General features: G+C 45.8%; 1 protein-coding gene across 2 annotated transcripts in view; it reads right to left on the reverse strand.

Moving 5' to 3' along the window:
* WWC1 (WW and C2 domain containing 1) overlaps nt 1-22,983 on the reverse strand; it is a 153,004-nt gene that overhangs the window by 48,110 nt on the left and 81,911 nt on the right. Inside the window, exons 3-5 of one of the 2 annotated variants that reach the window (XM_060008413.1) lie at nt 17,812-18,015; nt 7,043-7,119; nt 5,463-5,542 (exon numbers count right to left, since the gene is read on the reverse strand). In XM_060008413.1, coding sequence (XP_059864396.1) covers nt 5,463-5,542; nt 7,043-7,119; nt 17,812-18,015 — 361 coding nt within the window. The remainder of the gene's footprint in view (nt 1-5,462; nt 5,543-7,042; nt 7,120-17,811; nt 18,016-22,983) is intronic. The other variant, XM_060008414.1, reaches the window with a different exon arrangement.

Here is a 22,983-nt window from a genome sequence, read left to right on the forward strand (position 1 = left end):
TGTTTTATTTTACTTTATTTATTGAATGAAAGATTCTTTAAATTCTATAGTACCTGACAATTTTCAAAAGTTTCACCCACACGATTTCCTATAATCCCATAATAACCCTTTTATCTCCCTACCTCTATACTGCCCCTTCCCCCTCCCCTCTCCCCACTGGTAACCACTAGTTTGTTCTCTATACCTGTGAGTCTGCTTCTTTTTGTTTTATTCACTAGTTTGTTGTATTTTTTAGATTCCACATGTAAGTGATATCATACAGTATTTGTCTTTCTCTGTCTGACTTATTTCACTTAGGATAATGCCGTCCAAGTCCATCCATGTTGCTGCAAATGGAAAGATTCCATTCTTTTTCATGGCCGAGTAGTATTCCATTGTATACAGTATATATACCACATGTTCTTTATCCATTCATCTGTTGACAGACACTTAGGTTGCTTCCACACCTCAACAATTGTAAGTAATGCTGCTATGAACGTTGGGGTACATGTATCTTTTTGAATTAGTGTTTTTTGGATATATACCCAGGAGTGGAATTGCTGAGTCATGTGGTAGTTCTGTTTTTAGTTTTCTGAGAAACCTCCATACTGTTTTCTACAGTGGCTGCACCAATTTACATTCCTACCAACAGTGTAGGAGGGGTTCCCTTTTCTCCACATCCTCACCAACATTTGTCATTTGTGTTCTTTTTGATGATAGCCATTCTGACAGGTGTGAAGTAATAGCTCATTGTGGTCTTTGATTTGCATTTCCCGATGATCTGCAACGTTGAACATCTTTTCATGTCCTTTAATCTGGCTCTCTCAACCTCAGGATTCTTGGGGCTTGTTGTCGGGCTGTCCTGCGCATTGTAGGCTGTTTGGTAGCACCCCCGGTGTCTGCCCACTAGATGCTAGCAGCATCCTGACCTTGAGTTGTGGCAACCAAAAATGTCTCCATCCTTTACCTCACGTCTCTTGGGGGAGAGGAGCAAAGTCATCCCTGGTGAGAACCACAGGGATGACTTTGCTCCTCTCGTTAATGGCCACAGGGAAGGAAAGGTTAGAAGGATGCAGAACTCCCAGCCCTACCACTTAGTAGTGTGACCTTGGGCATGGCCCTCATGCACATGGAGCCTCAGTTTCCTCCTCTGAGAAAACCTGGATAATGTCATCTTGCCCGGCCCCCGTTCACAGAGCTGTGAGGAAATGTCAAATGGGATGAGGATGGAACATCAGGTGGGGAACTAGGGAGCACCAGGCAAATGTGAGGAGTTAGAATACTTCCATCCTTGGGAGCTTCCTAGCTGATCCAGGCCCTACACACAGGTTCGTTCTGATGGGGGACGATGGGAGTAAAAAAGCCAAGGGTAACGGTGTCGTTTTCTGAAGGTCAGACAAATCAGAGGTGGTGGGGAGCCCAGCCCTCTGGGGAAGGAGGGCTGTGCTGTGGAAAAGGTTCTGAAGGGCAGAGAGAAAATTTAACTGCTTCACACTTTCATCAAAGGCTAGGGCCGAGGTTTCAGTTCCCGGGGAAGAAAAGGAAGTTTTACAGGCTACGGGAACACCACAAACCCATTATTTCAGGATGAGAAACCACTCGTAGGCATTCCTTTCTGGTTTCCTGCTAGAGGCCAAAGTGTCCTGGGCTAAAAATAACCTGACTGGGGAATCACAGGTTGCCATCCTGGTCTCATTGTCGGGGCCTGTGAGCAGGGGAGTGGGTTGGTAGGGGGTGGGGGGAAGATGCGGTCTCAGCTCGGCCCTCCCCCTTCCGTTATTTCAGCCTCCTCCGTGTGGGGAAGACAAAGCCCCAGTTATGTCTTCCCACTAAAAATAGCCTGTCTGTTCCTTTCGAGGACTTGGGCCTGGGCGAGCCCACCCGGTCGGCTAAGACTGGTCTCAGATTTAGTTTGAAAAATTAGTCTACAGGGAGCTTTTTCCCAGCAGAGCCGAGTGTCTGGGACCAGAGGTGGCCCTGCCCCAAATGGGAAAGGGGTGCGGGGGAGACGCGGTTTGCTTGAACAGGGCTGGGGGCTCTGGGGAAGGGTCTGTGCCCGGCTGTCCTCTGCCAACGGGGGGAGGGTGGCTTTGAATCCTCAGGAAGGGACAGACGTGGTCTGTCTGCCGGGCCTCGGCCTCCTCAGGCGCCTTCTACCTGATGGCTCCCGGTGGCCTTAGCAACCCAGCCTCTGGAATCTGGCTCCAGAGAGTAGCCGGGAGAAGGAACACTCTTAGGACTAGGGAGCGGGGGAGGAGAACAAAGGGTTACCATTATGCACCCAGTGAATGAATCTTTTTTTTTTTTTTTTTTTTTAAGGGAAAGAAAAGTTGCGTGGTTGGTGGGAAGGAGAGGGTGTGTTTTAGGATTTCCAAATTACACAGCTGTCCTTTCTCGCAGCACTTGAGAGAGTCACACACCCGGCAGCCACAGGGCAGCCAGAGAGACGCAAGGCAAAGGCTCTGACGGCGGCCGACTCCTCTTGGACTTGTCCAGACAACCCTCACCTGGGCAGGGTGGCCCTGGGGACATGCAGAAAGATGCTGTCCTGCCCTCCTCCTCCCACGGGGCTGGTGGGCCTAGACTTCCCTGTTGATGAGGGCTCAGGGCAGCTGACAGGGCCAAATCCCAAGCTTTGGGCTTGAGTTTTCTTTTCAGGCTCCTCTACGAGGTATGCTTCAATCCTCAGCCACCTTTTTGCTTTTTAAAACTGGGTTTGCTGACCATGAAGTGAACAAAGGGATGAGTTTCAGCTTCCCCCAGGTTCTGAAAAGAGAGGAGGCCACGAAGTGACTGGGTCATCCCCCACTAGACACTGAAAAGGGTCCCAAGCGAGAGGGTAAGGGGCCTGATGTTTTCTGGGTCTGGGGAGGGGGTCATCTGGGATGATACCAGGAAGGGAGGTATTAACACACGAGCTTCAAAATCCAAGAGTCCCGGGTTCCAAACCAAGCTCTGACGCTCACAAGCTAGGGGGTCTCGCAGGTCTATTTTCAGCCCCATCAGTGAGGCAGAATAAAAACTGCTCTTAAAGGGAGTAGAGACGAGGAGACGGGTACACAAGCACATACCCAGCGCGGCCTCGAGCCCAGGGAGGACGCAGAGTTCATCTGAGTTCCTTCCCAAGCGCAGGCAGGCAAGTAGCTAGAGGTCACCACCCTCTTCCGCTCACTGGGCTCTCCCTATGTGCCAGGCAGAGTCACGCGCTCCATGTGGATTTTCCAATTCAATGTTTACAATAACTTATTTTTCAGATAAAGAAACAGGAGCTCAAGGGGGTTAAGCCACTTTTCCACGTTCCCAGGGAACTGAGATTTGAACCTGGGCCATCTGTCCCTTGCGGCAACATCCCTAACCCTCTCTGCCAAGGTGCCCATTAAAGCAGGATGGTTTCACTTCTTCCACAGTGAACACGGGGCCGGCTTCCGGCCAGGAGTGTGGGTAGCCAGAGCCGCGATGCAGTCTTATCTGGGCCCCATATCAAACGGGCGGGCGAGGGAAGGGGAAAGAAAGGAGGCTTGTCTTTGGGGTTTCAGCGTCAGCTTACCAAGCAACAAGAATTTTCAATGCTGCTGCAGGGTGACAAAGTGGTAAAACAGGTTTGTGGTGGCTCGGAGGATAATGGGAAGTGTTTTAACCCGAAGCTCCAGAGGATCCCAGAGTGGGGAGTGGGGAGGCGGGAGAGGAAAGGGAAGGGCACCTGCGCTGAGAGTGAGTAGCCCTTAAACTATGTGCTCAGAAGCTGCTCCACTAAAGAATTTTCTGAAGTCACAGTACTGCCCTCAACTGTCCTTGGCACCACTGGTGATTACGAAGAAGCGTAAAGCACGGCCCCTTGTCCTAATGAGACCAGGACCCGGTTTGAGAGACGGGATTGGCATATGTATATATACCTACCGAAATAACATATATCTATGTAAACACAAATATATAAACACAAAGCCATAATACAGAACACAAAAAGGTACTCTACACAATCTATAATCCAAAGCCATACTTCCTTCTACCCTGTGTTCTGGGATAGTTGTGATAACTCACCCGGGTGGGGGTGGGGGTGGGGGTGGGGCAGTGTTTGGGGAGTGGGGAGATGTGAATAAGAACCAACCGGCCCCTCGACTGGTGGTCACAGTTCGCTCGATTAATTGGACTTGGAGACAGACACCCAAAGGCTCGGGTCTGTGGCCACAGAGTGGTGAAGAGTGGACTGAGGTCCAGGGAATGAGGTAAAGGTACAGTCAGGGCTTCCCTGGTGACACAGTGGTTGAGAGTCCGCCTGCCGATGCAGGGGACGCGGGTTCGTGCCCCCCCCCCCCCCCCCGGTCTGGGAGGATCCCACGTGCCGCGGAGCGGCTGGGCCTGTGAGCCATGGCCGCTGAGCCTGCACGTCCGGAGCCCGTGCTCCGCAACGGGAGAGGCCACAACAGGGAGAGGCCCGCGTACAGCCAAAAAAAAAAAGGTACAGTCAGGGAGAGTGAAACAGCAAGTGTCTACAGAAGCTGCTGTCTGCACAGAGGTGGCCTCTCTGGGAATCCAAGTGGACGTCCCTTAGAACAGAGAAACCTACTGGCTGTACTCCTTGGAGCTCCTACGAGGGCTACCAGGCACCTCTGTAATGACCATCCCGTAAGCCCATCAGATGTACTGAACATGACTCAACGCACAAGTCTCGATGATCCCCGTGGTTAACAATGACAATAAGCTAACTCTTAGGGGCACTGACTATGTGCCCATCTATACAATGGGGTCAGCTAAAAGAGCACTGCTTATAGAGTTGTGATGAGGTCACCCGTGCAGAAACACTGAAAGTCCTCCCTGGCACAGAGTATCTGCTCAACAAGTCTTAGCTAGTATGATCATGAGAGTGACAATGAAGACATCTTCTCTAAGGAAACAACAGAGCTATATACTTGCTTGGCTGCAAGTCAGCTTCTAAAAGTGAAAATTACATTTGGTCAAAGTTCTGGAAACCCCTGCAATCACCCATAAGCACAGCATGCACGGCATGGTGCCCACTCTCCTAATAATTCGTTTGTTGTGGAAGAGATCCTTGTTCCTTCTGGGGAGCTCACTAGCGGAAGTCGTTGCTCACTTTTAGGGGCCATGGAAAGAGGCGGTTTTGTTTGTGTGCGTATCAGACTCTCCCGGATCTACTGGAGGGGATGAGACTGCTGCACAGAAATGCCCAACGACGTTTGTTTCTATGACCGGCTGGCAAAACTCAACTGAATGGAACAGACTTTAACGGCTTCGGGAATTCAGAGGACGATGAGAACCAGGTGGTCTGAAATGATTCCCCTTTTCCCTTTCCAAACCTCCATGTTGGGTGACAGTAAATGCCAGTGGAATAGAACTGGAATCGAATGATTAGAGAGCCCCATTTCCAGGAGGATGGAGAGAGACTGAAGGGGAGGGGGACAGAGAGGACAGGAGGGGAGCACGGCTTGGGGGCAATCCCCATGCCCCACACCGCAGGGTGGACTTACTTCTTCAGTGTCTGAAAGCCACGCTCTTTGAACTGTAGCTCCTGCTGGAGGTGAGCCATCTCTCTCTTCAGCTTGTTAACCTGGATGGCAGAAGACCACACACGGGGCTGGGTCAGAGGTTGGTATCAATCCAGAGTCCCCCACTGCCCCTGCATAATGATCAGGTCAACATCCCTCAGGCCCCCCTCACTGATGTCGCCTGGGTCTCAGCAGCTGCACATTCGGTTGGCATCCCAGTCCAGCTGTCCTGCAGGTCATTCCTAGCTGCCCTTGCGCCAGAGAAACAGGCAGCGGACAGGAGCTGGCTAACCTCTTTCATGCCACCTCACCTCTGTGAGCCTCCCCTTCCTATTCTGACAGATGAGGAGAATAGCAATTTCCTGGGTCGTGCACTACTTAAAGCAGGCACTGGATATGCTAGTGCATGGAGGTAAGAGGCAACGTGGTAACTTTACAGGCAAGACACGGCCAGGGAGCCAGCTTCAGCCTGCAGGATTGCTTTGTTTGGCTTGCAGTGCTATTAAATTTTTAAAAATTAGTTGCTAATGATTAAATATTGAGATGTTTCATATACTTGGCCTAGATATACAGTTCTTTTCTAAAAATACTGGAAGATCTGCCAATGCGGAGCCTACATTCCAGCATGGCCATACGAGCGTAGGGCTGAAATCCCACTACCCCTTTAGACAGGGCCCACCCCCTAGGCTACACAGTCCCCACTGCTCCCTACTGCCCCACTGCCAGCCCCCGCCCCCCTTTCATGTGTTCTTGCAGGCATCTGAATTTGTAGGACCTATGTGAAGGTGCACTAAACCAGTGTTCACAACACTGACTTCACCTTGAGCAAGTCGTTTGACGGCTGATCCTCCGTTTCCACATCAGTCAAGGGGGAATAAAAATATCTCTCCCCCTAAGGTAATCAGGAAGTAATCAAATACAGTACTGCAGAATAAGCAGTGGTTAGCAAGACAGCATCTTTTTTTTTTTTTAAGATCTTTTTGATGTGGACCATTTTTAAAGTCTTCATTGAATGTGTTACATTATTGCTTCTGTTTTATGTTTTCGGTTTCTCAGCCGCTAGGCATGTGGGATCTTAGCTCCCCGCCTAGGGATCAAACCCCGGCCACCCGCATCGGAAGGCGAAGTCGTAACCACTGGGCTGCCAGGGAAGTCCCAGCAAAATAGCTCCTTACACTAAAAACTTTAAAGTAAGCCTTGAGCCCCTGTGACCTTGGGCAAGTTACTTAGTCCCCCCCTAAGCCACTGTCGGCTCATCTTCAAAATGCAGATATTGACAGTGGCTACTTCGTGGGGCTGTCTCAAGGGCATGAGGTAGAACTCGTGAAGCATTTAGGGCTACTCCTGGCATAGAGTGAGTGCTTGAGAAACGGTGGCTGCTATCACCATCACTATTACAGAAACGACGGCTACTACTGCTACTATTGTCATTATTTAGAATCTTGTTAGTCAGCACTGGCTGCACTGCCTGGTTGAAGCATCTCCTCTGCTCTTGTGGGTGGGCTAGTAGCCTAAGGCTGCCTCAGTGACCCCCATCAATAGTATAAGCAAAGAGGACTTACCCGGGATTTTGCTGTGGCAATTTCAGCCTTCAGGATCTCAGGGTCATACTTAGAGCTGGATGACGAACCGGAGACCACTGCAAGGAAAAAGAAAAAAAAATCTTCTATAGAAGAAACACATTTTGGTCAAGTTGGCTTATTTGGCCATCTAGGTAAACCCAGAAAGGAATGACGATTAGTGAGCAACCTGAATGTCCAACAAAGGGGAATCTGTCAAATAAATACGGTACACATATAAAACGGGGACTATACAACTTAAGTGATTTAAAACGATGGTGCTGAAGGATACTGAACATTTGGGAAATGTCCAAAACTTACTGTTATATAAAAACAATAATTTACAAAAAACCACAAAGAAGGAATAAGTTAAATTTGTAAAATATACAGTTAACAAATACACACACACACACACACACACCTGGAAAAAGACCAGAGAGAAATATAACAAAAAGAGAATACTGCTATCTAGAGAGATTTGAATGATGAATAACATTCATTTTCGTCTTTGTATTTTTCTGTCTTTGCTACATTTTCTAACACAAACATACAATTTTTAATCAGAAGGAATTACTAAAAATATTTATTGCACTCTACAATATTAATGTACATTTGAAAAGGAAAATAAATTACCTGTAACACTATCACCCTAATACAATTACCTTCTCTCCAAGTTACCATCCAACGTTTATCTACAGTTCTATCATGTACAGTCATACCTCAGAGATACTATGGGTTTGGTTCCAGACCACCGTAATAAAGCGATTATCGCAATAAAGTGATTATTGCAATGAAGCGAGTCACACGAATTTTTTTGTTTTCCAGTGCCTAAAAGATCTATGTTTACACTATACTGCAGTCTATTAAGTGTGCAATAGCATTATGCCTAAAAAAAGTACATATCTTAATTAAAAAATACTTTATTGCTAAAGAATGCTAACCATCATCTGACGCCAGGTTGCCACAAACCTTCAGTTTGTAAAAACCACAATCTGTGAAGTGTCAATGAGGTATGCCTTTAGCTGTAATCTTACTGCGTTTTAAAAGCAGTATTTCTTTGTGTCTTGATAAAGGATTTTAAGGCTTACAAAAATGGACACAACAGAGTGATCCATTTAAAGTAAGGAAAATGAGGGCTTCCCTGGTGGCGCAGTGGTTGAGAGTCCGCCTGCCGATGCAGGGGACACGGGTTCGTGCCCCGGTCTGGGAAGATCCCGCATGCCGCGGAGCGGCTGGGCCCGTGAGCCATGGCCGCTGAGCCTGCGCGTCCGGAGCCTGTGCTCCGCAACGGGAGAGGCCACAGCAGTGAGAGGCCTGCGTACCGCAAAAAAAAAAAAAAAAAAGTAAGGAAAATGAGACAAGGGACAATGAAAGTGAGGAAGCCAGTGGCATGAGATTAGCGCTCACTGCATACCATGAGGTCCCACTTCCTGACCCGCGGCCACAGACCTGGCTCTGAGCTTTCTACCTGCTGATGTGAAGAGGAAAATCGGCCCCATGTAAGAGTCACTGTGTCTTTAAGGTAAACACAGCCCCACTGTTCAGGAAAGGGACAGTCATTCTTGGGAGACAGGCCAGAGAAGCGTTTCTCCCAAGTCCTTAATCCCATAGTCTGAGCAATTTCATCACCTCCCCTTTCCACTTAACATCACCTGCTGGGACCTGAATTTTTCTGAGGCTAGAGAGGCTTATTTGGAGATTGCTAGCAATTTTCAGTGTCTGGAGGTAGAAGGGACAGTCATGAAGGAGACGCTGCTCTGCTCTTTGGATTTGGTTAAAATACCTGAGTGGACCTTTTGATTATGCATAAGGAAAGTTAAAGTTAAAATGGAACACTGGGAAGTTTGGGAAACAAAACTGCCCTGCAGAGTAACTGACAAGTCATTCTGCACCATGGGTAGCATTACGTCTCTGCTGAGTTTGCAATGATGGTGGTGATGAACAGAATGAGGATGAGGATGGAAGCCAGGCTTTACCAGAAGAGATGAGTGGCCAGAACACCTGAACAGGGAGGACCTCGGAGACCTCGTCGTGAGCATGGAACAGGGACTCCAGACACATGTTTTGTTTCCAATTTGAAGCTTTCATTTTCTGCACTCTGGTCTTTGCTGGACGTGGGGATCTCAGGGGAGGGACCTAGCTGGATCCACAGCTGGAGGCACTGACTTAAGCAAATTCCCCAGATAGGCACTTTTGGAAAAATTTTAAGGTAATTAACAATCGTTACCCACCTATTGGCAGCGCAAACATGGTAAAAAGACAAGAGGAGTCATCAGTGAGGAAATAAGATGGGGATACAGCTAAAATGGGGGGTGCCCGTTCCGTGAGCACCCCGTCCTGCTAAACACCCTGCTCATCGGTGCTGCTGGATGGGGGGTCTACACTAGGGGCAAGTGCTGAGGGGAGTTGTTAGCAGAATGGGAGAGCCTGTGAAGCATGGCAAGTCCTGGCCCTAAGAAGGAGAGGGTCGCCGTGGGGATCAGCGCTGCCAGGGCTGATTGTGGAAAGTGAGTGTGTTCCATGGGCACATTTAGAAACCTTCCAGGGAAGGGAACCCAAAAAAGAACAGACTCTGCCAACTGGGCCAGCAGGGGCTGGAATTATTACCCTCTGGAGAATCACTGTGAAATGCACTGTTTATACCCAAAGCTGCTGAAGTGGGATGTGGCCTGTTATTTTATTTTATTTTTTTGCGGTACACGGGCCTCTCACTGTTGTGGCCTCTCCCATTGCGGAGCACAGGCTCCGGACGCGCAGGCTCAGCAGCCATGGCTCACGGGCCCAGCCGCTCTGCAGCATGTGGGATCTTCCTGGACCGGGGCACGAACCCGTGTCCCCTGCATTGGCAGGCAGACTCTCAACCACTGCGCCACCAGGGAAGCCCGTGGCCTGTTATTTTTTAAATAAACTTTTTGTTGAAGTGAAAAATACATGCGAGAATGGAAAAGTACACAAATCATGTGTGCAGCTTGATAAATTTTCACAAAAGAAACACACTCAAGTGACCAGCACCCCAATCAAGAAATAGGTCATCAGCTTCCTTTCTGTGTCCATGTCCCCTCACTAACCCACAACAAAATAATTTTAAATTCAAACAGGTGTGCCTTCAAGGTGACACCTTTTTATAGGTTTAATTTTTAGTTTTTATTCAAGTTATATATGAACAGTTTAACAGTATATATAAAATACTATATATTTTATACACCCAAGATTTGCTATAAAAAAAAGAGCATTCCCCAATCCGCTTATCTCACTCATGAAAAAGGAACTGTTTCAACAGGTTCAGCCAGTTTCTTGGGTGCCCACCCGTGTGAGTCTGTTAATATGCATGTTTCGCTGTTTCTTGATTTTTTTCAGTCTTAGGCATGATTTATTCACTTCTCTCTCTGGAGGATGGAGTGTTAGCTTCACTCCCTTTCTCGGCCCCTACCCCACACAGGACACGCCTCCCAGCTTCTCATCAGATAACTCTGGCGAAAGCAACCTTCAGTGTTTGCATTACTTTTACACTGCAAACACTATTCAGGGCCGAGGCATATAGCCAACTTTGCCTCCTTTTTCTTTCCAGCACAGTTTTTGGGTTGTTTTTCCTAGAGTTAATAATGATCATTTTTATGCGTGCCTACTTTCCACAAATTTAACACTGATTCAGCTTCACACTTGGCCAGTTATCTAAATCTCCTCTCACAGAGTTCCTCTCTTGGGCTCTGTCTCGCAAGGCATGTGCCAGTGCACTCTCTCTGCACAGCTGGCATCCTGAGACCCCCCCACCTCCTTGCCTCCTTCTCTCCTCCTCCCTAAATACCATGTATCCCCCTCTGTGACTACCCCCTCATTTTGGCAGAATATCACTTCCAGGAGCTTCCTGAGAAAGGACCCATGAAGGAAATAAACTTTTGGAAAACTTGCATGTCTAAAAAGATCGTTATTCTAGCCGGCCCTCGATTAAAGGTAGTCTTGCTGGATATAGACTTCTCGGTCGGAAATGAATTTCCTTAAAAGTGTGAATGCATTGCTCCATTGTCTTTTAGGTTTCTAGTGTTACTGTTGAGAAGCCTGGAGCTATTCTGAGTCCCGATCATTTTTGTGTGACCTGGTTTTCCTCTCTGAAAGCTTTTAGGGTCTTGAATCGTTCCCAGTGTTTGAAGTTGCACAATGATATGTCTTTGGTGTGAGTTAACTTTTATCCATTGTGTTGGGTGCTCACTGAGCCCTTTCAATCTAAAAACTCTCCTCCATCAGTTCTGGGAAATTTTTCTGCATTATGTCACTGATGCTTCTTCCCCTCTGTTTCTTCTGCTCTATCTGGAGCTTTTATTGCTCAGATAGAGTTCTTGGCCTGATGGTCTTTTTTTCCATCTCATTTTATTTTTGTTCTGCTTTTTAGAAAACTTTCTGCTTTACCTTCCAGGCTTCCTGTGGATTTTTCATTTCTACTCTCATAGTTTAATTTCCTAAGGCTCTTCTGTGTTCTCTGAAGACTCCTTTTTTTTTTTCTTAATAAAATGTAGCATCCTGTTTTAGTTGCATGGTTGTGTAGCTTCTCTCGATGTTTTCTTCTCCATGCATATTCCCTGTTTCCTACAAGGGCTCCCTATCACCACGTGTTTGTTTTAATCTCTATTGTTCATGTTAGAGGCTTTCCATGGATGTCTGGAATCTCAGCTGTCTGCTCACACTTAGGACTGGGGGCCCAAAAAGCTGGCTGGAGTGGAGCTTGTTGATCATGGGTTACATGATTGACTGTGGGTTATTTGGGATGTGATTTGGCTGGATTGTTTCATCTAGGAATCCTCACTGTCAGTGTCTTTACATCTTTTCTCTTCACATCTCTTTTCTCTGAAGAGAAGAGACTCCGATTCCCCACACTCTTCTACTGTCTAGCCCGCAGGGTAATAGCCTGGCACCCTTCTGGGAGTCAAGTGGTACAGGCGGGCTGGGGTCTCAATCCTCAAGTCCATGTTCACTTAATCACCATGTTTTCAGTATGATGCACCTCAAAAAAAGAAACCTCCAATGTTTCCCCACGTTGGGGATGAGCAGTGGCCTGGTGGCCCTGATCTGGGAAGGAGATCTGGTGGTCTGTGTCTCAGGAACAACTCTCCTCCCATCTTCTTTCAGGCCCTCCTCACTTCACTTCCACGCTGAGACAGCCACTCCCTCCAATTCCCGAGGCTTTTGCACGTGCTCCAGGTAGACTAGAGGCCTGTTTTTTCCCTCACTATCAGCCCATTTTCTCTTTTCTCCACTCTATCAGACAGGCTGCCACCTGACCTTCTGCTTTCCAGCCTCCATATTTTACCGCTGTTCTCTTCTCTCCAAGTCTCCCTGTCCTTGTACATGTATGCCATAAAAATCTCTTATCTGATATTTTCTTAGTTTCAGGAATGAGTGAAAGCACGTAGGTGGTTCAACTGGCATTTTTAGCTGCAAGGCTCCCAGTGATTGATTTTTCAAATGGGAAACCAAGGCCCGGAGGAGGAAGGAGCATGGTGAGGTCCCAAAGAACCCAGCTCTCCCAAGTTCTCATCTTTCAGAGGATGGAGGGACCCCAGTAGAGCCCCCAAACCTTAGAATTTGACTGGCTGACTTGGATTAAATGAAGAGAACTGGTTTTGAGGTCAGATACTCCTGGGTATAAAAGCTATTCCTGCCACTTTTTACCAGTGTGACCTTGGGGAAGATACTTTCCCTCTCTGGGCCTCAGTTTTATTTGTAAAATGGGAACAACAATACCTTGCAAGATTGTGTGTGCGTGTGTGTGCGTGTGTGTGTGTGTATGTGTGTGTGTAGCAAGGTTACTTTAAACATAAGTAGAGTGCCGGCATATTGCCCTCCAGAAATTTAATAGGTGTACATTAAATGTGAGTTCTCTTCTCCTTCCCCACGGAGCTAGAGATTGCGCCAGAGATGACAACAAAGCCTCCATCCCCAGGGCAGGGCCCCACCTGCAGCCACAGCCCTACAGCAGCCAAGGCAAGGTGGCAAAACTCTCACAAGCCCCAACAGATCATCTGAGTTAGAGGGAGGCATGTTACCTCACCGGTCTATCAACATGCTGGAGAGCTTGACTTGGAAGGCAAACCTGGCTTATAAAATCCAAAGAGAGTCATGAGGAGCCTTGGGTCATGCCTATTTCACTGGGATGCTTGGACTGGGCCATCCCTCACTGGTTTGCATCTTAGGACTAGTGATCCGAGATGACTCCTTCTTTAACATTCAAAAGGATGGTGTCTTGGGACTTCCCTGGAGGTCCAGTGGTTAAGACCCCGAGCTTCCAATGTAGGAGGCACAGGTTCGATCCCTGGTCGGGGAACTAAGATCCCACATGCCGCGTGGCGAGGCCAAAGAAAAAGAAAAACCAAAATGATGGTGTTTTTGAACCTTGATGGAGTATTTAGTAGCGTCCGAAGTCATATGATAGGACTGTATCAATTCCTACCACGAATCATGTATTTATTCTTTTTTTTTTTTGTCGTGTATTTATTCTTATTGGTTCCAGGGATCAGTTAAAAATCTTTGTCGTTTCAAATGCCAATGAATTAATAATATCAAATATAAATATATATATCAAATATAAATATTGTTATTATTTATTGCGAGCTTAAGAATGTGACAACTACTATTCCAAATACCTTGTATTTAACTAAATTAAGCCCCATAACACCTCAATGTGATACTATTATTATGTCAATTTTATAGATGAAGAATTTGAGGCAGAGAGAAGCTGCAACACTTGTGCAAAGTTACACGGCTAGTTAGGAAGTTACATATCCTGGATTTGAACCCCAGCAGTCCAGCTCCAGAGTCGACATTCTCAAAATGTATTTCCTGTCAAGAGAATATTTATTGAGCCATTAATATGTTCTAAGGAAATTGCACTAAGTGGTTTATCTAGACCAGTGGTTTTCAGCCGGGGGCAATTTTGCCCCCCTAGGGCAGTGTCTGGAGACGTTTTTGGTGATCACAGCCCTGGGTGGAGAATGTTACAGGCATCTAGTGGGTAGAGAGACCAGGAATGCTGTTAAACATCCCACAACACCCAGGACAGCCCCCACTAGGAATGCTTCATTCCTGTCACTTGACTCTTTTTTCCCCACCTTACCTTTATACTTTGGAAACTTTCTGTCTACAGGAAATTTGAAAGCATAATGTAATGAATACTGATGGATCCTTCACCTAGATCCACCAACGTTGAACATTTCCCCACATATGTTCTGTCTATCCCTCCCTCCACTCCAGTTCTTTCTCTCAGTAGGATGCCTGGTTCATAGCAAGCCCTCAAAGAATGATTACTGGAAAATGGTGGCAAAAGACGAAAACCTATCCCATATTCAAAACCAACAATGTATCATCGATCTGCTCATTTAAGACTGACACCATAATTTTTTCATTTTTCCCCCCCGGACTTTTTTGGAATTAAGCTGCAGACATGATGCCACACATGTGTCTTAAAAACAGGACACTCTTGGGACTTCCCTGATGGTCCAGTGGTAAAGGATCCGCCTTCCAATGCAGGGGACGCGGGTTTGATCCCTGGTCAGGGAACTAAGATCCCACATGCCGCAGGGCAACTAAGCCTGCATGCCACAACTACTGAGCTCACGGGCCTCAACTAGAGAGCCTGCGTGCCACAAACTACAGAGCCCACACACCCTGAAGCCCACGCACCACAACTAGACAGAGAAAAAACCCTTTGTGCCACAACTAGAGAGAAGCCCACGCACCGCAATGAAGACCCGACGTGGCCAAGAAAAAAATACAGAAAATAAATAAATTAAATAAATAAATAAATAAATAACAGAACATTCTCCTACATAGCTACAACATTGTTATGATAACTAAGAAAATTCTCCAATTGCCTGAGAATATCTTTTATGGCAGCTTTCCCCTCCACCCAGGGTCTAGTCAAGGTACAAACACTTCACTGGGTTTATGCCGCATTAGGCTTTTTTTTTTTTTAAGTCTAGAACAGTTTCCCCTCTTTTTTTTTTTTTTTTTTTTTTTTTTTTGTGGTACGTGGGCCTCTCACTGTTGTGGCCTCTCCCGTTGCGAAGCACAGGCTCCGGACGCGCAGGCTCAGTGGCCATGGCTCACAGGCCTAGCCGCTCCGCGGCATGTGGGATCTTCCCGGACCAGGGCACGAACCCGCGTCCCCCGCATCGGCAGGTGGACTCTCAACCACTGCGCCACCAGGGAAGCCCTCCTCTACCTCTTTGAATCTGAGTTTCACGAGCAATATTAATATCTCCCTCCAGGGCTCTGGTAAGAATAATTCTATACACTGAATTGTGTTCCCCCCAAATTCATATGTTGAAGCCCTAATGCCTAATGTGATGGTATTTGGAGAAGGGGCCTTTGGGAGGTAATTAGGGTTAGATGAGGTCATGAGGGTGGGGCCCTCATGATGGGATTAGTGACCTTATAAGAAGAAACACCAGCAGCTTGCTGTTTCTCTTTCTCTCTCTGTGCCCCGTGAAGACACAGTGAGAAGTCAGGAAGAGGGGTCTCACCAGAACCCATCCATACTGACATCCTGACCTCAGACTTCCAGCCTCCAGAACTGTGGGAAAATAAATGTCTGTGTTGAAGCCACCCACTCTGTGGTATTTTGTTATGGCAGCCCCCAGCTGACTAAGATAGATTAAGTGCTAAAACCCTCATGATGATCTCTAGGACATTATTTGACCTAGAAATAGCTAATGAGTGTAATCCAGTTCTTTTCTATAATCTGAGGTTGTTTTTTTTTTTCTTGAATTGCCAAGGAACGGGGCGGGGCTGGGACAGTGAATAAACCACTCACAGTCCTCCTCCCAGACCAAACTTCTCAAAGACAGGGGTAGTGTTTAAGGACCCAGCCAAGCCACGGACACCCTGACACTGTGGCCTAATGCTGGCCCTTTGGCCCACAATGCAGGTGTTGTTGGGACAGAAGGAACTTATATGTTTGCAACTTATCACCTCTTGGCAGCTGTAAGACCCTGGGCATGTTATTGGTCTTCTCTAGGCTGCAGATTCCTTATCTGTTACAGGAGGATATTAACTGTGCTTGACCATAGAACTGTTATGAGAATTAACTGAAATAACATATTTAGACTGTAGGCTAGCATGTAGTAAGCACTCATTAAACATAGGAAAGTATTAGTTATTAAAAAGAGTGGTAGGGGGCTTCCCTGGTGGCGCAGTGGTTGAGAGTCCACCTGCCGATGCGGGGGACGCGGGTTCGTGCCCCAGTCTGGGAAGATCCCACATGCCGTGGAGCGGCTGGGCCCGTGAGCCATGGCTGCGGAGCCTGCGTGTCCGGAGCCTGTGCTCCGCAACGGGAGAAGCCACAAGAGTGAGACGCCCGGGTACCACCAAAAAAAAAAAAAAAAAACAGTGGTAGGGACTTCCCTGGTGGTCCAGTGGTAAAGAACCAGCCTTCCAATGCAGGGGACGTGGGTTCAATCCCTGGTTGGGGAACAAAGATCCCACATGCCGCAGGGCAACTAAGCCCATGCACCGCAACTACTGAGCTCACACGCCTCAACTAGAGAGCCTGCGTGCCGCAAACTACAGAGCCCTTGCGTTCTGGAGCCCGCACGTCACAACTAGAGAGAGAAAACCCGCACACCACTGCTAGAGAGAAGCCTGTGCACCATGATGAAAGATTCCGCATGCCTGAACAAAGATCCCACGTGCTGACGCAGCCAAAAAAATAAAAAATAAGAGAAAATAAATATTAAAAAAATTTTTAATTTCTAAAAAGTTAAAAAAAAAGTGGTAAATTACCAAAAAAAAAAACCCTCAACACATCAGAAAAGGTCAACGGGCTCCTCGAAAGCTACTGATCTGGCATCTCCCTATGCTGGGAATGAGGACTGGGGACCCTGCCATGCCTCTTCTCCTCCTGCAGAAACCAGGGAGACAGGAAATCTCCTCCACTCAGAAATACCGACAGCAGCGTATAAGCAGATGTACTGTGATATGTGTTATGAACAAAATAAACAGAGAGCCATTACAGAGGCTAATGCTGGGGAAGGGAGTCTGTGGATGGGGATGTCAGAAGCAAACCTCTCAGAGGACATGACCTGAAGGAAGAGACTGGAAGGGTGAGAAGGAGCCAGCTGTGCAAACAGACCAATAGAAAAGCTTCCTAGGCAGGGGAGCAGCAATTCAAAAGCCCCAAGGTGGAAAGGTGCGGGGCAGGCGAGGGGAGCACGATGTACGTACTCAGCGCATCTGGAGCCTAGTGAATGAGAGCCTGTGATGAGGTGGGAGTGGCCAGCAGGAGCCTGATCACGTGTGACTGTGTGGGCTATGGAAAGAGCAATGGGACAAAATACACATAACATAAAACTTACCACTTTAACCATTTTAAAATATACAGCTCAGGGGCATTAAAGACATTCGTACTGTTGTGCAGCCCTCACCACCATCCATCTCCAGAACTTTTTCATCTTCCCAAACTGAAACTATCCATTAACCAAGAACTCCCCACTGCCCCCAGCCACCGAAGGGCTTTCAATAAGAAGACAGGTAATAAGTCTGGCATTTTGAGCTGACAAATGAATGAACGGAAATGGAATGAAAATGGTAGATGAATCACTGCAAAGCACAAGTAGGAGCCGGAAAACAGTAGAGAGGGTGGTGGTTTGGACAAGGAGTGGAGATGAACGAAAATAGGTAGATCTGAGAAACGCTGAGAGGCAACAGAGGCAAGACTCAGTGTGGCCACTCCCTCCTCCCTGTAGCTGTGTTTGTGGGTGTCCTGGGGCGGGGGAGGTACTCACAGCTGACCTGGGAGCCCAGCTTGTGCTCCCAGACGGCGTGAAGCTGTTGATACTCCTGCTGCGCGAGCTCCAAGCGCTGCTGCTTCACCTGGTAGATCTCCTTTTGTGCACTCAGGGCCTCCTGGGCCACCACCAGGTAATCCTTCAGCATGTGCTCCTGCTCCCGCCGCCATTGTACCCGGGGATCCTCAATCTGAGTGGTTTCTAGAACAGACGCCAGAGACCCTAGGTTAGCACCTCACAAATGTCTGTTGAGTTGGTGGCCTGTAGAATCTACTACCAGAAAACAAAAAGCATAATAAGTAGAAAATCACAATAAATGTGAATGGGTTAAACTTACCTATTAAACAACAGAGACTCTTCCTTTGGATTAAGCAAACAAACACACACACACAAACCAGGATCAGTTTACAAACCTGAAGTCAGTCTGTCTGGGAACAGCCAGAGGAAGGGCCAGATATGAGGTCTAATCTAGACAGAGAGGCTCAACAACATTATAGACGCTTAAGATCATTCGTTTTGGCAAAGAGTAAAGGAAAGTAAAATAACTGATATTTCAGAGGATATGAAGAAATACTGTGTTGGAAATGTAAATTAGAACAGCCTTACTAGAAGGTTATCTGACCATGAAAATCAAGAGCCTTAAAACGTTAATACCCTTTGTCCAATAATTTCTCCTGTAGTAATTTATTATAAAAAGCAATAAATTCAGGCAAAAATGCATTTGTACAAAACCATAATAATCATCAAGCACTTATTTAATGTTTACTCTATGCCAAGCACTATTCTAATTACTTTATATCTATTTACTCCTCCAATCCTTACATTAACCCTACAGGGAAGATTCTTTTATTACCCCCATTAAACAAAAGAGAAAACTGAGACATAAAGAGGTTAAGTGACTTGCTCAAGGTCACACAGGAAATAACTGCTCAAATAAGTATGCTATATTTACATAATACACTAAAACAGCCATTAAAAATAATGTCTTCGAAAAAAATTTTAAAAAAACCAGAAAGGTGCTTACGATATAAAAGTGAGTAGAAGTACTGGGTGCAAAACTGCATGAATAATTTTGTATTTATCAAAATACATATATACATTCTCAAAAAGATTAGGAGGAAACTTAACAAATTATCAACAGCAGATATGTCTTGATGGTAGGATGCCTTTTCTTCATTCTTTTTTTATTTTTTAAAATTATGTGTACAATAAATATGTATAGTGATAACTTGGGAAAAAGTCAGAAGACAAAAAATTTTTTTAAAAAAGGGTAGCTGGCGGCTGAGCAGATGTCAAAGAGGTCAAAACCATGTCCAAGTACCAATGCCCGTTGACTGTCAACTCCTCAGTCATTTCCCAGTTGGTGGGTGGGGTAAGGGGCAACTAACACACCGGAAATTGTCTAATCACAGCCATATGGTGAATCCAGCCTGTAGATAGGTTTTGCTTAGCCCAAAGAACTTTATTAATTTTGAACTGATTACTGGTATGTAAAAACAAGGAGATTTATACATTAAAATCCCGATGTCTGGTTTTTCTTGATCATTCAGAAGCTCTGGCCACTGTGGGTCCACAATTTATCTGCTTCATTCATTTATGTCATGTGTGTGGCTCCTGAGGGCTTTGAGTTTGTACCTCCTTTTGCAGTCCCTTTAGCTCTCAATCCTCCTGAATAGGCCCCAATGAGTATTTCCAATGAAAGAAAGAAGAGACGGGAAGAATAATCCAAGAGATAGCAGGGCCACGTTCTCATGCCTGCCAATAATCACTGTGTTACAATGGGCAGGCTGCTTGACCTCTCTGAGTCTACTTTTCTAATTATAAAAGAGGATAATGGGCCCTGCCTCACTGCTTCCCAGGAAGCTGTAGTGTACTTACACCCAGGTAAAGTAAACAAATGATGGTGAGAGTAAAGCCAAAACTATTCAATTCTTCAAGCTCTCCTCCTCCCTTTTTCTGGGAAAGAAAACAAGGTGTGAAGATGGCCAGCAGGGGCCAAAAAATTGCTTCCCACAAAGAAAGCTTTGCAACTCTTCAACCAAGTAAGATGGAGGAACACTTGCAAGAGAAGAAAAAAAGCGGGAGGAGAGAATTTACAAAGCTGGGCTGAAAGACTGTGGGGTCCCATTTCCCATCAGCAGATGTGGCTTCCCTCAGGGTTAGGGACTCCTGGGTTCCCCTCAGGGGTCCCGCATTTCTGGCTGACACAGGCCACAGAAAAGAAAAGAAACATGGCCAGGGTGAAGATGTTTTTTAAAGTTTGTCATATTTTTAAAAATTTACATTTTGGGGAAAAATATTGAAAAATACAAAAAAAGAAAAATCTCACAATTCCACCATTGCACATTCGTAAAGTAAGAAATGAGAGTTTAAATCTCTCCAATCCTACCTCCTAGAGGTAACTGCCGTTAGGAGTCTCACACACTAACAGATATTGCCCTATGATTATATACAAACCTGTTTATACATACATAGCTACACACACAAATTTATTTTTAATGTAAAGTGGCCCATGTCATGTATATTGGTCTGCAATTTGCTTTCATCTCCAAATGATATATCATGTTCATTTTCCCTTGTAGGTACATAAAGATTTACCTCAATTTTTAATTTATCCTTTTTTTTCATTTGTACCACTGTTTTTACTTATTCATTTTTACTTTTTACTTACCTCAATCATTTAAATGGTTGCATAGTACTCCATGGTATGGTGCTAAGATTTATTTATGATAGGGCTTGAGTGGTCTCCCAGACCACTACCAGGAAACATCCGGATTGTTTTCAGTTCTTTTGCTACCACAACCAATGCTGTAGTGAGGATTCTTAAAAGCATACTTCTATGAACGTGTGCTATTATTAATTCTGTAGTGTAAAAAGAGGAATTCCTTAAAAGAGGAACTACTGGGTCAGTGGGTATACACATCTTAAATTTTAACAGACACTAGCAAATTATCGTCCCAAAGGTTGTACCAATTTTTATCCTCACAGACAGTCTTATGAGACTGCCTTTTCCCCCAGACTCTCAGCAAAATTGCTTTAAAAAACAAACAAAAAAAAAAGGTTGGTACTTCATCCAGTACACTGGGTCCACTCAGCATATTATAATTAGCTATGGAGCTTCAAAAAACAAAAATAAAAACAAAAGCCTGAATTCTGCCCCCAGAACACTTAACATCAGAGTTTCCAAGCGTAGGGCCCAGGCATTGGCAGTTTTAAGCTTCGTCAGGTAACTGCTGTGCAGCCCATGTCCAAGAACGCCTGTTTGCATAGTAGAATCACTGGGGGAAATTTTTTAAATCCCGATGCTCAGACCCCACCCCTGGACCAATTAAATCAGGATCTCTGGGGGTGGGAAGGAGGCAATGGTGACCCGCAAAGCTCCCCAAACAATTTCAACATATCACCTGCTAAGAGGTGACAACACAGGTGCGCTGAGCAGTCACTGAAGATGGCAGGCAAGGCTGGCAGGTGCGATGCTGGGCTCCAGATAGAATCACCTGCCAGAGGGCTAGGTGAAATGCTGGGTCCCTGACAACTGCCCTGGGGCACCCCTGGATGGATCCTCCCCATGGTGCTCTGGGTTTAATCTGAGAGTGGCGCCCTCCCTTTGGAGGCCACGCTCCTTGGAGTATAAAAGCACGTGAGAGGCTTAATTGAAGGCTGGCTTGGCTACCATTTTTGATGACCCAGGCTTTCTTCTGTAGCACAAACCAACACGGATAGATGGATGCACAGGCAGACAAACACAACCCACAACCCCACACCAGAACACTGGTTTCAACCTGGTTGCCTGTTGGAAATTACCCCAGAGATTTCCATTTAATTGGTCTGCAGTATTAAAGGGGGCATCAATACACTGTTTAAATCACCTTTATTAAGGCGTAATTTAAATACAATGAAGCGCAATCATCTAAAGTGTAGACTTGGATATGTTTTGACAAACGCATACACCATAAACTACCGCTTGTTATCAATGTGTAAATGGTTCCTTTACCCTGCAGTCCTGTGTCAGTCACTTCCACCCACTTCCTCCCTCCGGTTCTGTCTTAGAACTTCATGACAATGGAATCAAGCAGTATGTGCTCTTTGGATCTCACCTCCTTCACTTGGCATAAGGCTTTTGAGACTCATTTAGGTTGTATCAGTCGTCCATTTTTTGTTTTTGTGGAATAACAGTCTATTGCATGAACACAGCATAACTCACTTTTTGATAAACTTTTGGGTTGCTGTTTGAGATTATTATGAATAAGGCTGTAATGAACATGCATGCACAAGTCTTTGCAATGTCTGCATTTTGCTTAGGTAAAACTATCTAGGGGTGGAACTGTTGGCTTGTGTGTTAATTATATGTTGAATTTTATAAGAAACTAAAAAACTGTTTTCCAAAATGGTTGTTCTGATCTACATCCTCACTAGTAGTGAATTAGAGTTCCAGTTCCTCCACCTCCTCACCAACCACTGGTACTGTCAATCCTTTTCATTTTAGTCATTACAGTGGGTGTATAGTCGTACCTCATTGTAGATTTAATTCCTATTTCCCTAATGACTGATTATGTAAAGCATATTTTTATGTGTTTCTTGGCCACTTGTATGTCTTCTTTAGTGAAGTGTCTATTTAAATCTTTTGCTCATACTTTTTATTGCGTTGTTGGGCTTCTTACTATTAAGGTGTAAGGGTTCTTTTTATATTCTTGATACGGATCTGCTGTCAGATATATGTATTGCAAATATTGTCTCCTTATATGTAGCTTGCTTTTTCAGTTTCTTAATGGTCTTTTGAAGAGCAGAAGTTTTAATTCAATGAAGCCCAATTATTACTTTTTTCTTGTATGCTTAGTGCTTTCTGTGCCTTGTCCAAAAAACCTTTGCCTACCCTAAAATCTTGCAGATTTTCTCCTTAGTCTCCTTCTCGAAGTGTTCTAGTCTTAGCTTTTTTTTTTTTTTTTTTTTTTTTTTTGGCGGTACACGGGCCTCTCACTGTTGTGGCCTCTCCCGTTGCGGAGCAACAGGCTCCGGACGTGCAGGCTCAGCGGCCATGGCTCACGGGCCCAGCCGCTCTGCTGCATGTGGGATCTTCCCGGACCGGGGCACGAACCCGTGTCCCATGCATCGGCAGGCAGACTCTCAACCACTATGCCACCAGGGAAGCCCATAGTCTTAGCTTTTATG

The sequence above is a fragment of the Delphinus delphis genome, chromosome 3 (genome assembly GCF_949987515.2).
Source record: "Delphinus delphis chromosome 3, mDelDel1.2, whole genome shotgun sequence".
Lineage (NCBI taxonomy): Eukaryota > Metazoa > Chordata > Mammalia > Artiodactyla > Delphinidae > Delphinus > Delphinus delphis.